Source organism: Pseudopodoces humilis, chromosome 1 (assembly GCF_049639895.1).
Source record: "Pseudopodoces humilis isolate 2021_Gansu_Grassland_sample_001 chromosome 1, ASM4963989v1, whole genome shotgun sequence".
Classification (NCBI taxonomy): Eukaryota; Metazoa; Chordata; class Aves; order Passeriformes; family Paridae; genus Pseudopodoces; species Pseudopodoces humilis.
Window position 1 is genome coordinate 63,513,490 of NC_142200.1, and position 18,066 is coordinate 63,531,555.

At 36.4% G+C, this 18,066-nt stretch overlaps 1 protein-coding gene across 4 annotated transcripts in view; it reads left to right on the forward strand.

Moving 5' to 3' along the window:
• TERT (telomerase reverse transcriptase) overlaps positions 1 to 17,156 on the forward strand; it is a 30,462-nt gene extending 13,306 nt beyond the window's left edge. The window contains exons 6-16 of one of the 4 annotated variants that reach the window (XM_088055333.1): positions 785 to 946; positions 1,341 to 1,436; positions 3,388 to 3,473; positions 5,250 to 5,363; positions 7,076 to 7,147; positions 8,963 to 9,148; positions 10,336 to 10,462; positions 10,727 to 10,788; positions 12,346 to 12,470; positions 12,827 to 12,964; positions 16,648 to 17,156. In XM_088055333.1, coding sequence (XP_087911459.1) covers positions 785 to 946; positions 1,341 to 1,436; positions 3,388 to 3,473; positions 5,250 to 5,363; positions 7,076 to 7,147; positions 8,963 to 9,148; positions 10,336 to 10,462; positions 10,727 to 10,788; positions 12,346 to 12,470; positions 12,827 to 12,964; positions 16,648 to 16,751 — 1,272 coding nt within the window. In that variant the 3' untranslated portion in view covers positions 16,752 to 17,156. Of the gene's footprint in view, positions 1 to 784; positions 947 to 1,340; positions 1,437 to 3,387; positions 3,474 to 5,249; positions 5,364 to 7,075; positions 7,148 to 8,310; positions 8,423 to 8,962; positions 9,149 to 10,335; positions 10,463 to 10,726; positions 10,789 to 12,345; positions 12,471 to 12,826; positions 12,965 to 16,647 lie in introns of those variants that run through there. The other 3 variants (XM_088055335.1, XR_015772507.1, XM_088055345.1) reach the window with 3 other exon arrangements.
• Positions 17,157 to 18,066: the final 910 nt, after the last annotated feature.

Genomic DNA, 18,066 nt, shown 5'->3' on the forward strand with positions numbered 1-18,066 from the left:
GTAGCCCACTATTTAAAGGAGTTTCTTCTTTATCTTCACACTGTCAGTGTGAAGTCAGTTCAGTCTAGCAGGCAACATTTTGTGTTTGATTTCATTTCATAGCTTTAAATTGGGGCAATGTATACAAAAATATGTAAATTACACAGATTTATGTATATCATGGGGCGGCTCTGTTCTCATCTCTCATGGCGCTTGTCATCTGCCCTGAAATAACTTCCGTAATTTGGTCTTTTGAGCCAAAGGGTCAATTATGTCATTGACATAATTTGTGTTACAATAATCCTAAGATTGTTGCTTCTACAGCAGGTTTTCTGTTTTTACTGTGACAAGTAAAAGCAGAGGTGAGTTTCCAATATGAAAAGAAAAGGAAGGGAAAGGTAAAATATATAGGTTTGCAGCTTTCCAAAAGTCTAAAATGTCTCCATGGCCATATGGTGAGGAAGGTTTCTTAAAGTATTTAAACATTAAAATATCAGCTATTAACTTAAATGATGGAGGGTTCAGTGTTAGATTTAAGGTGGTATATAGTATAATCTTCTGTTAAGAATTGTGTTAAAACTGATACTGCTTTCTAAGGGAATACTTGATGAGCGGGGAAAGGTTTTTCAGATAAGCAGTGAGGTTTTATTTTTGTCACTAATTTGGCCTGAATGATGCAATAATTTTACTCCCATGTGATCTATCCTTCAGCCTTGCTTAGGTACTACAGCAATACTTCTATACTACCACAATGTTTACAGTGATACTGCTGCATATGTTGTGGAAGATATTTCTTCTATTTCAGGCTGATGTGTCCAGGGCTTATGATACCATCCCTCACAATAAACTTGTGGAAGTGATTTCGCGGGTCCTGAAGCCTGAGAAGAGAACCGTGTACTGCATACGGCGCTATGCTGTGATTATGATAACCCCAAGTGGAAGAGCCAAGAGGCTCTATAAGAGACATGTATGACTTCCTGATTTCTTCTGTTTGCTGTTGTAAACAAATTTTTGGTCCAAGGAAAAGCTTTCCTTTACAGCTTTCTTTAGTCACAATTTGAATTGGTTAAGTACTTAATAACCCCTTTTTTAATACTGTTAGATATTTTCCTGGGGTAGAAAAGCTTGTTTTTAGTCCATACCCTTTAAAGTTTTTACTCACTATTAGTAAAAAGAAAGATGAATATATTGTGGAAATAGAGATTTGTGGGTGAGACATTTCATTTTAGTGGTAGAAGAACTGTTGGATTAAAACAATACAATAAGGCTGGTCCTTTGGCCTCCACAGCATAGAAAAGTTAGTTAATGCATTTTCTATTGCTTTTATCATTTGTTTCTTTACAATTTAAACAATTATACAGGTTTCTACCTTCAAGGACTTTATGCCAGACATGAAGCAGTTTGTGTCCCAGCTTCAGGAGAATGTCTCATTGCAGAATGCAATAGTAGTTGAACAGGTAAGTATTGTGAGGCTTCTTTTCAACTGAAAAAGAAAGCTATAGAAGAATTTAGAGGAAGATTGGGATTTTCACTTGTATGTGCATATTATGTGGTGACATTACTTCTCATCTAATAAACCAGCAAGTTCTGTAGAAAGACTTTTGTCATCTCTTTAATATTTCTAACAGGCTCTGAGTGTTTAGTGGGAGGAGTGCACCAGGCAGGAAATCTGACAAAAAGTCCTTCTAGAGTTTTTCCAGATTTTCTCATTATTTTATCAAACTTTTATTTTAACCATTTTTCTTTTTTCTTTCCTAATTCAATTGTTTCTTGCAACAGTCCTCAAGTGAGAAATTAACTGTCTAGTAAAAGCGGGCGTCAACACTTCCTATCTCCAAAATATATGGAAGTAAGAACAAGCAAAATGTGTTATAAGTCAAGTAGTTAAGGATGTGGCATCTTGATTAGCAAACTGCAGAGCTTTTTTTTTGTTTTGTTTTAAAATCTTATTTTATGCCAAATTAAAAATAAAAAGGCTGATTTTAAGGATTACCTGTCAAGGTTGATGAGAATGAACTGTTCTTTAGGGGAGTTAAGTGCAACACAAACAAGATCAGCTCTTTTGTTTAAAGACATTTCTTGTTTCCAGTGAATTAAAGTATGGTTAAAAATTACATGTATTTTAAATTTACTCCAACTGATGCTTTGTTGCAAGAAGCAAGCATCCTTCTGTTTTAATTCTTGTGATACAAGTGTTTGTTCTCAAGACTTTGTTTTGTGCAAGGAGCATTACGAAGGCATAGGAGTAGGTGATAGGCTCAGACAGTTTCTTCATGCATTTCCTTACTTGGAATCATGATATTCCATAATAACAACCTACAAGATTTCCTGAACATCAAATGAGCAGACAGGTAATTCCTCTTTAAATTTTTCTTCTCTAAATCTGGCACTTCCACTGGCATTTTTCACTGGAAAATTACAAGGTTGGCAAAAGCTGATTTCTAACATATAAGTGAAATTATCTTGGGGATCTGTGGACGTAGGAGTAGAATATATGGTGTGGCTGGTGTACAGTTCCAGGATCCTACAAAAATAAAAAATTTTAATGAGTACCTGGATGAAAATAGAAACTAGCTGGATCTCTGATGTATAAGTACATTTTGTTACCTTTTTCAAACTGATTTAGGAAACTGTGCTAGATATTGCATTAGCAGCAGCATTTTATTTAAAAATATTTTACATTTGAAAACAATTTGTGTGTCATTATCTTAAAAGAATGAAGTATTTTGAGAAAAGTGTCATGTCAGGCTGAGTGTCTGTACCACTGGTACATCGCATTATCTTTTTAATGCAAGTAATCGTGATCTTGCATGGCTCTATCAAAAGATGGATGCATTTGTTTGCAATTTGTCTAATCTATGCAAGTAGTAATTTTATTTTAATTTTAATTAAGTCATTGTTAAGGGTATTTAAATTGTTGTAAATGGATTTTTTATCTTGCAATTTTTAACAAGATGCTCCTTAAATAGTGGGTGCACAGCAATGAATGGAAGTGTTGGTAATACCTGGAGAAGTGTGTGCTTTTCAGCAGAACGGGCAAGTGTATGTATCAAGACTTTGTAAATCATAAAGATTGTGATGTACAGAAATTGTCCTACAGGATAGAAAGTGGCCAAAAGAGCAAGGTTTTACACCTGGTAATAATCCAGTATATTATGTCAGCACTTTAAACAGTGGGTTTAGATGTTATATTTGATTTCACAAAACAAAAAAACCGCCGACATCCAACAAAAATTAACTTGCCTGATGTGAGCATTTTTTTAGTACATATGTTCAGATCTTGGGTTTAGGTTTTATCTTTTCACATGGGGGTTTGAGCTACTGCAGTCTACTTTTTTAAAGATTTAAACTTCAAAGTTACAGTTTACTTTTCATTTCAAATCTTGTTTTGTTTTGTCACATTTCTAGAGCTTAACGTTCCATGAGACAAGTTCCAGCCTGTTTAATTTTTTCCTTCAAATGATACATAACAGCATCCTGAAGATTAGGAACAGGTAAAAAAGAAATCACTTTCTTGTTGTATGGCATGCTTGGTTTGTTTGTTTGTTTTCCTTAATTGACTCTGGGGACTTTTGATAGCTGTCTTTTAAAGATCTTTTATTTCATATTAATGAGAAATTTATGTATCAGTTTAAGCTCCAAAAAAGCATGAAGAGTGTGGAGTCAACTTTATTTTAAATAATATTTCTCTTCCCTACCTGGATGATGTTAACTATTTACAATGCATTATTCCATAGAATATGGAATAACCTTCCTTTAAAACTGCAAATGTAATTCTAGAGGAATATACTTTAAAATGGTGGGATCCATTGTGGTGAGCAAAAGCAAGAGTAACATCCAAACAGTTATGCAAAAGTCTTGTTAGTCATTTCCCTGTAGTACAATGGTTTTCCTATCTGGCAAGTTGCAATAAAAATAAAAGGCAGTAGCAACTGTTAGAAATTAGTTAAAAATTTAAAATTAATAATCAAATGTTACAGAAGGTAGTAATGCAGATTCCTTCTTGTGTTGGTAGAGATACTGACTTGGTACTTATATTTTGCCTCTAGGTGGCAAATGTGTACCATGTTTAAGAAAGGAAATACTTACATGATTGTTATTTGTAAATTTGGAGTGAATTACATTAGAATGAATAGCTTCTTGCTCTGGAAAAAAATGCCTTTGTTTTAGAATACTTATTTTAGAATCTCAGAGGATTGAGGGAGAGTGAGAAATGCTCTCAAGGAGTCACATAGAAACATGTTTATATTTTCTCCTAGCATTCCTTACACTGCCTTTGGCAGGATCATAAGAATGCTCTTGTGGCATACTTTAATAATGACTAACCAATGTGAGTATATTTTATGGAATTTTAATGGTTTCAGAGAAAGTACACCCTGACAAAACCAGCTTCACACTTTCAAATTCATTCACAGCTTGACTGAAAAAATGTTTGTCATGAAATTAACTTACCCCTTTTAAGTAGCTTGTTCTTGTTTGTCCAAAAAAAACCCCCATATATTCAGTAAATAAATAGACTCTTTTTCTCGTTAAAAAAAACACAGTCAACATTAACTTGATGTTTTGAGAAAAATGCTGATTATTGAGCTGGGGACCTCCAAGGAATCTTTTAATACCGTTTGATACAAAAGTCTGTATACAAAATAAAATTACTGCAAGGAATATTTTCAGCTGACTGAAAATACAGGTAGGATCAGTCCTCAAAAGTAGTATGTGGTCTGAATTTATTCTCTTCAGCTTCACCAAGTCATTCATGTAATAGCAGTGAAATGGACATTATAGTATCTCACTGCTTCAAAGAAGTGTTGTGAAAATAAGTCCCTTGGGGTTTGTGAGCCGTACCCATTTGTTTCATGCCAGCATAGAAAATTCTCCCAGTGCACTTTGTTTTGTGTGAGGAACACTTCTCTTGAAGCTGTCGCATTAAGATGTAACATAAAGAATTAAGAAACTTCAATGAGGGATGTGTCTGCAGCAGGAGGAGGCCTTGTGGTTTGAGATCACTTATACAATTTCTTTAATTTAACAGCAGTTGTCTCCTGGAATTTGTTAATATGAAAGGAATATGTTTATTAGTGGGGTTTTTTTCACTGTTAAAAGTTAAAACTTCTAGATCTCTATGTAGATTCTTAAAAGAAAAAAAAATTAAATAGGGCTAACTGGCAAACATATACTATATTTCTTACATTATACTTGGAAAAAAATACTTAACAGCTATTGCAATCTTGTTGCATGTTTTGATTTTTTTGTTTTCTTTTATTCTTTGGAAGGTTCTACTTACAGTGCTGTGGAATTCCACAAGGCTCCATTTTGTCAAGCTTACTTTGCAGCTTATTCTATGGAGATATGGAAAACAGATTGCTCTCTGGAATACAGAAGGACGGGTAAGGATGCTTTGCTCTGTTACAGTAATTCATAGTATGTAATATATATGTTAGTCATTTTCTCTGACATTTAGTTTTGAATTTCAAGGATTTCCAACTTCATTAGGAGTGTGACGCACAAACATCTTTGCAGCTTCAGTGAAATTGTGGTTGTTTTTTTTGGGAGAATTTCCCTATTACAAGATTGAGAAGAAAATGCAGAAAAGCTGTCCTATATCTTTGGTTGGAGATTTATTCTTAGAAAGAGCACTGTACTTTGTAAGGCTTCTTACAGCATCTCTAGCTGCTCTTGTACTTGTGAGAAGTTTATGGCTATGCCTCATTCCCACATCATCTGTGTCTTTTCACTTCAGACAAGATGAGATGTTTGTTACAGACTTTCTGATACTCCTGGCTTCTGCCTGAGGGCTTTCCAATCTACTGTCAGTAAATCTTAACATTTTATCAAGGTCAGAGCTTTATAGCAGATTTTTTATGGGGTATGTTGGTTCTTGTTTGAAACAGGGTGTGATTTTTGGTAAATCTTCTCAGTCTTTGTGCCCTGCATGTGCTTGTTCCTTAGGAGCTTGACAGAAAGCTAGCCTGCTAAAAGCTTTAACTCTTTATTAGCTGTAAAAATTTTGAGGTTCCTATTACCTTTGTATGAACAGATCCCCAGCAGAATTCTGGCTTAGGGTATTTAGTCATGAGCTGGACCCTGAAACTTGTTTGTGTTCAGACATCTCCCTTCATTGCTGTGAATTCCTCCTCCCAAAAATGAAAAAGAACTGTGGGAATACTCCAGATAAGTGCATCTCACTGGTGTTTCTTCTTGGGAGGCTTGTTGGGTGTCAGAATTTTAAACATTTCTCTACAAAAGCAGTAGTTCTCACAGGCTTGAGGATGCTCTGATGTGAGTCTGAAAAGCTGTCTGTTGCTTTCAAAGGGTGTTGTTTACGAAACAGAAATTATGAAACTGATTCAGAAGAATGCACTCGTTAATGTAACAGCTGCCTTTATGTACAGCAGATTTTAGAGAACGTTGCTTATATGTCTGTTGAATGATCTTGATAATTTAATTTGTCCTTTAAGTCAGAAGAATAAGGTGGTTTTTGACTTGGCTGGGCCAAGGTGCTTCTGATCTGATCATAGTGATGGCAGTACGCTTGCTTTGAAGATGAGACTGTACATCATCATCTCCAGAGTTACTTCTCTGTGATCTGCTAGGCAGGATTTACCAGAAAAATATGGGCATGCTTGGGGTCTGAATTCTGTTGGAAAATTTCAGCCTTTACAGTGGTAGATGGAATTCTGTTTTACATGAAGCGATAGCTTCATAAACAGCTTATTACATGGTAAACAGAGTTGGAAACCAAGAATCTACTTGTCTGCCTGGTCTGGCACCCCTTTTCCTTGTCTTGTAGAGAAAGATACTGCATATTCTCCCTTGGAAAAGTGTATCCAGGGAAACACTGGATCCAGGGGAATAGTTTTTATGTTGTAAATTCCTTCATTTTTCATCTAGCCAGTCTCATTGCTTTTTTATTTATTTTTTTCATTTATGTTTAAGAAAGAAGCAAAATTGAGAATTTCTTCATGAGTCTCAATTTGGAGTTTGTATCAGCCTCTACCATCTTGTGAATTAAAATAGGCAGGCACCTTGTTGCTCTGAAGTGTATGAAAAAGCTTTGAAAGGATTATGTATTAAAAAATCGGTTTCTTCTTGATTATAGAGTCCTAATACGTCTCATTGATGATTTTTTGCTGCTTACACCACATTTAATGAAGGCAAGAACTTTTGTAAGGTATGCTGTCAGAGACATAGTCTTCAAAGTAGTAAGCATTATTACCTTTTACGTAATTCTTTTTCATCTTTATGCACATAAATGTATTTAAAAGTTAACAGTCAAGGGTTATTTTGGAGGCCTTGGTAGTAGCCTGTGCTTGGGAAGAATCCTAAAACTGCATTCTTGATAGCCAGTTAAGGATTTGTTGCAGTTCATGTGGTAGGCAATTCCTGCTTAAGTTTGAATTAGGGACCTGCCTACTAACCCTGGTGGAGCTTCAAGCAAAAATTAGTATTGCAGCCTAACCAAAGCAGCTGACAGTTGTCTTTTAAAACCATTTTCTCTTAAATTTTTAAGATGTCTTATTTACATTCTCAAAATGTTTTTATTGGGCACTCATGCTGCTGCTTTCTGTTTGCATTCTGAGAAAGAATGCAGCTCTGGTCTGATCCAGTATTTCTAAGAATTTTCTGGTCATTAACATTCCATGATGAGTATCAAAGATACCAATAGCATGGTAGTATGCAGTTCACATGGAAGTTTTAAAACACTTACTCTTTACTGTGCTTCAGTGCTACCTTTTCTTTAAAAATTGAATCCCAAAAGCTCCTGATTACTGCGGATAGGGAGTGTACAGTCAGTCGTAGAGGAGTTCTGCTGATGCCGAAATCAATTTAAAGGAAGAAAAGCTTAGTATCTACAGTGTAGTCAGTTGTATCATGCTTTTCAATAGTAAGAAAGATGCAGCTCTGTTGTGAACCTGAAAGGTGATGGAACAATCAATTAAGTACAGTTTGAAGTATAAATTGTATGAAATAGTGGATAGTGTATTTTGAAGACTTCATTTGTCCCCATTTCCTTACCAGGACAGGAAGAAATATGTAGGGATCTGTGGGTTTACAGTTCTGGAAACGATAAATCAAACTAACAGTGAGGGGCCTCAAGCTTTAATCTCTTAAAAAATCTGTTCAGCACAATGTCACTTGAGTAGCAGTGAAGATATTGTCCTGCTTACCCTTTAAAGTTGTCTGCATGTTTATTCTGTACCAACTTCTGTACCACCTATGTTGATTTTCTGTAGAGAAGTAGCTTTTCTGTGAGAGATTTCCAGAACTGTTTACAGATCAGATCCTATGATCTCTCTGCCACAAATAGAGTAATATCAGTTTTTCCTAATGTAGTATTCGAGCTGGGGGACTCAGTAAATTAGTTTTGAGGAGACAGCATTACAACTATGACTCCCCAAGAAGAAGAGCCTACCTCTTCCTCTCTTTAAAAGGATGAAGCCTGCGCATAAGTATGTTGTCAAGTAGGACAAGACTGCTTCTTGTCCATGACACTGCTGATCCAGTATGTAGCAGGTAATCAGCAGGCATTCTGGCAGTGAAAACATTCTTAGGGAAAATGTTCCCATCAAAGTTCAAAACTTTTCATCAGATAACTGAGATTCTTGTTATATGGTGTCTTCTTGGTTTTGTTAACTTCCAGAAACAATAACTTGTCATCTGTCTTTTTTGAGTGATTTTTATTTCAGAGGTTTCTGTGGTTCATAAATCTTATCTCAAGTGTTACATGGCTGATGTGCTTAATTTGCATTAATCTGTAGAATTTTTTCTCCATTGTCCTCAAGTTTATTTATTTAATGTATTTATTTACCTCTAATGTCTTCACTTTATTTCTAGCTGTGTTCCTTAACCTCAAGAGTTGGCTGTGGTTCCCTTTATTCTTAGTTTTCTGCCCTTTTGTTCAAGATCTGATGTCTTGCAGCATGGTGCCAGTTTTTGTCTGCTTTGCTGGGGGGGGGCTTAGCCTAACTGTTTATATTTGTTTTAGGACTCTAGCAACAGGTATTCCTGAGTACGGCCTTTTAATAAACCCAAATAAGACAGTGGTGAATTTTCCTGTTGATGATATCCCAGGATGTTCCAAATTTAAACAGCTGCCAGATTGTCGTTTGATCCCGTGGTGTGGTTTGTTACTAGATATAAAAACACTCGAGGTTTACTGCGATTACTCCAGGTAAATAGAGTTGTACACTCCAGGCTCAGCTTTACAGTGTCTCGTACATAGTGGGAGAAGCACAAGGGTACGTTGGGAATGATGTAGTTGAATTGATTGCAAAACGGATTTGGATTAATTTGGTATAGACTAAAGGGACAAACAATCTTTTCAACATCAGAGGTGTTTCTTCTGGTACACTTCAGATGGGAAAGAATGTGTGGGGGAAGAGAACTTCTCTTTAAACTAGCAACCTTGACCATTTACACAAAACAGTCTGAAGTGGCATAAAACTCGGGACAGGATAATGTATCCTACTGAAAGGTTCTGTAGACCCTTTACATGGACTACTAGAGATGGCATTAGACATTTGCTAAAGATGGAAAAGAAAGAGCTGTTTAAACTCAAGGATAATATTGTTCCATTAGCTTCATTACTGACCATTTTTAATATAAACAGCCCTTAAGCATTTAAGTGGAACATTAGGAGGAGGTTTTCCACTGATAGTAAAGTTCCTGAGTAGTCTTCCTAAGCAGAAAAGTTTGGTCATTTTCGGAATTTTTTCAACAGTCAGAGATTTATTCACTAGCTGAGTTCTTGAAAAAAACAGTTTATGTTGAAAAGGGTATTGATGCTGCAGGGTTGGGAGACATCAATCAGAATCATAAAACCATAGAATTGTTTATTTTGGAAAAGACCTTTAAGATCAAGTCCAGCCATTAACCCAGCACTGCCAAGCCCACCACAGTATTTGTTTCAAGGCTTTGCTAAGCTTTATAAGCTTAAGTAGCTAGAACAATCAGGGTTGTTCCAGTAACTAAGGTGGCTTCAAGCCTAAGGTCCTGCATTGCATGGATCATAGATACAGAGAAGATGATTGTCACTGGAGTAATTAATAGTGTTCTGGCTAGACAGTATGTTTAAGAAATACATTTAGTTTATTTCTAAGGTTATTGATTCACCATTTTTAGCAGAGTGAATTTTTCAGCTCTGAGGCATTGAATTCAGCCCTTTGCTAATACCCTTAATTCCACAGGGCCTAGTCTCTTTCAACACTGAATTTAATAATGGTCATCTTTTAGCTACTGGCTCATTGATTAGCAGGAAATCTCTGTAAAACGGGAAGTTAAATGAGGCTTACTTTAGAGAATTTAATTTAGTCTATTAGCCCATGGAGTTTAACTACGTTTTTTACTTTTTTTTCCTAGTTACACCTGTACTTCTATCAGATCAAGTCTTTCCTTCAATTCAAATATAACAGCTGGGAAAAACATGAAATACAAACTGAGTGCAGTCCTCAAACTGAAATGTCATAGTTTATTTCTTGATTTACAGGTGGGAATATGAAAATGGATGTTTGGCAATATTGTGATTAGTGATGAGCATTAAAACTGATTTTTTGAGAGGAAGTCCGTATAATCTGTAAATGTTGACATCAGATAAAATGTAGGGTTCCAGAAGTGATCCTTCACAACATTGTTAACTTAGTTATATAAAAGAAATCTTTGAAGTTTAGCATAAAATGGTTTTTGTCTAGATCTTCAACAAATCCTATTATGACACTAAAATATTCTTATTGCTCTGTTTCTATTCTGTTAGATCAACAGCCTTAGAACAGTTCTCATTAACATCTACAAGATATTTTTACTCCAGGCTTACAGGTAGGTCACTGTCTTCTGAAGTAAGTGTCAATATTTCATTACTTTTTCTTAACACATGGAGGAGCTATGAATTAGAAAAAAGTGTGCCATATAAGTGTGCAGCATTTATATATTTCTGTACAATGTGTACAGTAGTAAATGTCAGTAGTAGGTCAAGTTTCAGCACTGTGCTTAAGTAATACTGTTAGGTTTAGGATACAAGAATATATTTCATGTGTATGTTTAAGTGATACTTCACCAAATGGATTCTTAGTGTCTTGGTTTTGACAGCTGACCTCAAGATAAATAGTCTGTTTTGCTTCAGGAGTATGATAAGAAGCCTTATTAACCATTTTATATTAAGATCAGTTAAATATTAGCCAGTTTATATTTGCAAAGATAAGGGAAAGAAATCAAAACTGATAAGCAAGTTTGAAGAAAATACTAAGCTATGTACATTGAAAACTTTGAATGATTTGCAGCAGCAAGTAATTGGGTTTTTATTGTTTTAACACAGAAAATGTGCAAGAAGTTCTCTTCACAAAAATCAAATGTTGCTCTGCTCACACTTGTTAAGAAGGGACATTTTGGTTCTGTTCTTAAATTCATCTTGATCCACATTCAAGCTGTATTCTTTGTCCAAGAAGTGTAATTGGGTTTGTTTAGTACAGCACTCGTGTCCAGCTTTTAAACTTTGGTGTTGTGGGTGATTTAAGATTTTTCTCTGATAGAGATGTTCACTTAGTGACTTCTGTTTGGTTTTTTGGTAACACTATAACAGTGGCCTTTATAATTAAAAGACTGTCCACCGTGATAACTGTCCGGTTAATTCAGCCAAAGACCTGTGATGCAGCATGGTACTAGGGTGTGCCCCTGAAATACTGAAAATGTCACAGGTTTTTTTAAGTGATTGCAATATGCTGGGTTAATTTAATAAACAAGTATGTACATTGTTGATTAATTAAAAATAAACATTGTAATTGGCTATATTCATCATAAGCAGGATTGTAATGCCAGAGTCTGAAGGTAAAAAAAGTCAGCAGTTTGAAAATAATTTCAAACAGGTGTTAGGAAGCATAAAGTACAAATAACTTCAATAGAGCTGGCTTCCAGATAGGCAAAGGAGTGAGTGTCTTGGTCTGCGGAATCATTTGGAAGTTTATTTTCCTGAATACCTGAACAGAATTTATTGTGGGGTTTTGCTTTGTTTTTTCTTCCTCTCCTACTCTCTCATGTGGGTGTTCTCTGGTGTCATGGTTTGTGATATGGAATTGGTGACAATGGGTAGTTTAATTTTCCCTGCACATAACACAGTTACACTGTCCTCAGAGGAGAAGTCTGTTACCAAGGCAGATGGCTTAGAGATCTACTTTCATTATAAAACTTAGAAATAAATGTTATCTATGTCTGACATTCCAGGATTGTGTATATATGGGAGAGGTGTCATGAAGTTAAGTGTTGATACAGCTAAAGACTGTTGTGTGCTTTTAGATGTTGTATGGTGCCTAAGCTATGTAGTCATAGTTTCACTTGAAATTGTAAATGACTTTTGATTAAATAGGCTGTTTTTGTGAACAGGTTCCATGCCTGTGTTATTCAATTTCCATTCAACCAGCAAGTTAGAAAAAATCCTCGTTTCTTCCTAAGGATTGTTTCTCAGACTGCATCATGCTGCTATGCTATCCTGAAAACATTAAATGCAGGTATAGGGTGTTAATGGGAATGAAGTAGTGGGCTTCGATTTGTTTGGGGTTTTTTTGGACAAATAGAACGTCTTGACTATGCAGTCCGATGGTGTAATTTTGGGATAAAGATCAGGAATGAATATTGTGAAGTGTATGATGAGAATCACAGTGCATTTTTCTTCTTAAATTCAGTTTTTTGAAGATTGTGTTTCAGGCACTAGTTTTTAGTTTTCTGCTAATGTGCAGGGCTTCACTGACTATACAGTTTTCTAGTAAAAAATCCTGGGGTGATTTTATATAAAGAGAGGAGAGACCAGACATGCTTCTTAATGCTCATCATTTTCAGTTATATTATTTTCCTTTTATATCTCTAGGGATTGCTGAAGGTAACAAAGATGTATCTGGCATATTCCCTATTCAGGTAGCAGAATGGCTCTGCTACCATGCCTTCATTGTCAAACTGTCAAATCACAAAGCTTTTTACGAATGTCTGCTTAAACCCTTAAAAGTCTGTAAGTATGTAGCTATTTTTACAGTTTTGTCTATGTTAATTGTAATAAAACTTAAAAACTAATGGATTTTTAAAGTTTTCTAATCCTATAATATTTTTCTCAGATGTACATTAACGATCTTACTGGTTTTATTCAAATTTACTAAGTGTAAGTAGGCAGATTAAGATGTTTTTCAGCACTGCATTTTCTAGAGCCTTATTTTCACAGAACAGTTGATGCTTGGCACTCAGTAAGCTTATACGGTTCAGAAAGCTTAATGAAACTGTGTTAATCATGTTGGTATTCTCAGCAGGTTTAACTAAATGAAATACAAGTGTTCAAGCTTCTATTTTAAAAAATGTAGATTAACTGGCAACTAAATAAGCTCCTCCCACAATTTAAACTCCTACCCAAAAAAGTGTCACCAGGGTCACTTGGAAACAGAAGCACTGGCTCCACTGCATGTGTATTTGTGTAGAGTTGTGGTGTTGGTGTATCTCTGACATTTTCATTTGGTGAAATAAGCTGTGTCCCTGGGCAGCTCTTTCCTTAAACAGTTGTGCAGTCTGTTTGCAGGCCAGCCCCATAAATAACAGAATTTTCAGTTTTAAGATATTAAAAGTGGACAGCAAGAGGTTTTCCTGAAGCAGCCAGTACTGTTGATGAATTTAGCTGCAGTGATGTCCAGACTGTGGATGCTGACTCTGTAATTTGCACTCTGAAGGGCTCATTGCTTAGGCAGTTTTGTTATATAAGACCAAGAAATCCTTGGGTCTCATTCTAGGGTAACACCTATTTGATTTCAAATATATCATAAACTTCCTTTGATAGCTGCACTGAGGTCCAGTGCCCCAAAAAAAATGCATCTCTTCTTTTAGAAGGAAGCATTTCCTTCCCGTATTGAAGGCTTGCAGCATTCAATATGGGACAACAAGACAACATTTACACTGTTAAGAGAAACAAACTGATGATTGGGGTTTTGTCTGCCACATCCTTGAGCGCTATGGACTTTCTGTATGGAGCAGAATTCCAACAGCCTTTCCCAGAGGAACTCCTTTCTCTGAGTTGCTCAGTGACACCAAAGCCACCCTCTGCTGCTGAGAAACCAGGGCAGGGCTGCTTTCTTCACTTGGAGAGAACTGGGACTGAAGAACTAAGCAGAGAATGCAGTAGACACAACCAGTAGGACAGTGGCTTCTCTGGGAGCTGCCTCACTTCTCCAAGATCCATATAGGGCACATTTGAGTTTTCATCTCTAATGGTGATGGTTTTGCTCTTGGGATCTTTGACTGGCAGACCACAATCCAGGGCAAACCTTCTTCATCCTTCTCTGTGCTTGCTTTGCTGTTTATTCTGACAGTACTTTCAGGGTGGAGACACAGCACCTGGCAGCTTTATTGCTCAACAGAATCTCACCTTCTGTGGCTGCACGCATCAGCCATAAAAGTGGTCTCTGCTGTCCACAAAGGCACACCACCACAGATGCCAGGGAAAACTGGCTGGGAAGTAGAGGTGAAGTTTTCCTAGTTTGAATAGCAATTGTCACTAGGTTCCTTCTGCTGTACCCATAGAGCTGCTTGCTTAACTGCAATGCTGATCTGAAACTTTCATGTGGTCCAGGCATAACTCTGTGCACAGTTTCTAACCCAGGAAGGGAAAGCTGACCACCTGTCAGCAGGCTTCTCTGCCAGTGAGAATTACCCTTGAGAAAGGGAATAATCTTTCTTCCTAAATTCCTGGGGAAGCCTATTAACATATTTCCTGAGTATTGTGGAGATGGAGCAGGAAAAGTCCAAGGGTCTGTAGAAAGTCAGTGGTGATGTTCCCTTGAAAAGAGTACTTTTCAGCTATTCCTTCAAAAACGTTACCTTCTCTGAGGCAGAATCTGTTCTTCACATCCATAGTGTTAAGACAGCCCACTCTTTTTATCTACAGAGTCCAGTTTCTTTTGGAAATATCTGAGACTTCTAGTACACTATGGAGAGATCAAGGCTTCAGAAACCTTTACTTAACAGCTGCATGAACAATTAGCAGGCTGTGACTTTACTATGAAACTTTCAAGATGGAAACTTTCACTGTGATTGGATGACAGATCACTGGGGTCCAAGTAATTCAAGTGCTATCTCTCCATTTGATTATAGCCACCTGAAATCTTACCTGCACTTCCACTAGTCCTGTTCCACCGATGCAGCAAGGGTAGATGGAGTAATTGGTGGAGCTGTACAAAGATACTTTGTGGTAACAAGTCACATGTATACCCTTGGTGTGAGTGGGCATCATTATCTCTGTATCCCCAAGGTCTCTGGTCATGGATGAAGGATGTTTTTCAGTTTCTGATTGTACATGGTTTATATTCTTCTGAATTCAGTACAATACTAAGTGTCCCCATCCTTTGGGCATACACTAAAATCCATTTACAGAGATACTGATAGTTTTCTATGCAGTTACAAGTTAGTTTTGTTTGCCCTGCACCAGACCTAGTCCTGGGCAATGTTATTGTAATCAGAAGCATCAAGAATCATCTTGTAGAGAAGGTTACTTAGAGAACTAAGCATTATGTAGAGCTATCAGAGCTAATTCTAAAGATGGTATTTTAAGTTTTGTCTTCCTGGAAATCAAGTAGCATGTGTGGATGTCAGTAGTCATGACAGGGAAGTCACTGACTTTCAGGTTGGATCCTGTGAAGTTAGCTCAGTATCTCTATAGACTGACTGTAGTAATCTGTAGCACAGAGATAAACAAGGCTAGTAAAAGCCCGTGTTGACTTAACAGCTGCAATTTTTGTTGTCATTTTGGAATTTGTATTGCCTGTATAAATCCTATTACATCTGTAAGACCATTTTGTTGACAGGAATTGGTATAAATGTGGTTTCCTCTTGTGCCCCTGCACATGCCTTCCCATTAGTCTCTGTGGGAATTGATATCAAGCTCATAGGTTTTGGGGAGGAAGTTCTTCCCACTATTCCCAAACCTCTTAAATATCAACATCAGGGACTTGTCATGAGTTGTCATCATTCTTCAGAGTTAAGTATTTAAAACACAGTTATTGTTTAACATCCCTCCTGTTATTACCAGCAGGGAAAGGAGCAAGAGTCTTTCCTTATCATGATAAGATATAAATACATCATCTGTCTCCTTTCCAGATACAGGGCAAATGTTTATTGAGTACTCCTGGCTTTCTGCACCATTGATAATTTTGCTGACTCTGTTTAGTGATGGACTTGAACTGTTGCTAGGATTTTACATGTTCTTCCTAATCTGTAAAAAGTCCTTTTTACTGTCTGTATTTCTATTGATGGGACATTCAGGCTTTCAAAGTAACTATGGTTTAACAGAAGGCCTTATCTGATTGGTAAAGTTGTTGAACAAATGGGCTTATGCTTTTCAAAATTTAATGAAGTTCTCAAATCTGAACAAAAAAGTCATAAAAACAGAAAGTAGGAGGAATTTGCTCCTTGATTTTCTTTGTTAATATTTTCATATACAATTTTGAACTTTTTTTTTTATTTATTAGCCTGATTTATGTGTGGAAGAGCAGTAGCATATTTTATTAGAGCTTTTTTTTTTTGTCCTCATATTCCAGGTGTTTCAACTTTTTAGTTGGTTTTAGCTAGTACTGATTTAATTGCTTCATTAGCATTTTCCTTAAACCAGAATTAATAGTAATTTGCAGTTGTAATGAGTTGTTTCTGATATTTTGGTAGGTAAGAGGAGGCTAATCAGGAATGTCCCAGAGGATACTGTGGCACTACTGCGGGCAGTGACAGAACCATCTCTTCGTCAAGATTTCAAAGCTATCCTGGACTAACTGATTGAGGTTTAGTTCATAATTTTCCCACATTTGAAAATAAATACTGTGTCTTTGGGTGACTTCTCTGTAGTTTATTTTGGTAGAGTGGCCCAAAAGCAAGTTCACTCAGAAGTTTTATGTGTTTGCTTCTTAGAAGACACAAAAAGAGCAGACAGTTTTGTTAATACCTTCTTGTTTGGGTTTTTGTTTGTGGGGTTATTTTTGTAAATTCACAGGCTGTTTGAAGTAATTTACTTGGCTATGTTCCATGATTCCCATCTTCTTGATGGAGGAATCATTAAACTATGTTCTGTATAAAATTATTTATTTTTTTGTTTCAGTGAGTTGTCTTGAAGAGGTGTTTTTTACTTATCTGTGTTGTAGACTATTTTATAATAAATTGTCTGGTTAATTGCAATACCACGTATTTGTTTCCACAGACTTTATTTTATAGTAATCTGTAATATGCTGGTTTATGTCACAAAAAGCAGTTATCTGCACAGGGCAAATTCATTTCATGGCAAGATGCAGAGGCTAGAAGTTTTATGCTTTGCAGATCACGACTAATATATGCCAAAATGTCGCTGTCCAAGCTGATTATTTTTAGTGTTTGTTTTATTTATTTTGAATACTCTGTGATATTTTTAATACAGTGTTGTACAGAATGATATTGTTGCATTTATACCTGCAAAACAAAAGTTCTTGATTAGATAATATGCCAAGTATATTGCTTTTCTATTTGCATATATTCGGTGCTGTAAAAACAATTTTTTTTATAAGGACATATAGTGATAGAAAAAGGGAAAATTATTTTATAGAGGGAGTTGGTTTACATTCAGTATAAGGAAGAAATTCTTTACTGTGAGGGTGTTGAGATGCAGGAAGAGGTTGCCCAGAGGAGTCATGGTTGGTTCATACCTGGCAAATCCCTACCACCCGGAGACCGGTGATTGATTTGCAGTATTGCAGTCTGTCCATTAACATCATAACTCAGTTCAAAATGCATGGTCAGTCTCACAGGTTTGGGTTTTTTTCTGTCTGTGAAGTGGCACCCTTAAAGTATATTTCAAAAAAAGTCACAGAACAGTTGCTCCTACTGGAGATGAAGAACAACAACACTTTTTGCTCTCCAGTCAGCAGCTCAAACATTTAAACACCCCCATGCCCCTCTGTGGTCTGCAGTGATACTGGATGAGGGAGCACTATCTGGGAAAGCATTGCATAAGAGATGCCTGGCAGTGCAGAATGCTTTATTTTATGGGATCACGTGGCAGTGAGCGAGAGCAAGATGCTCCAAAATGAAGAATGGAGGGAATGTAAACTTCACCAATGG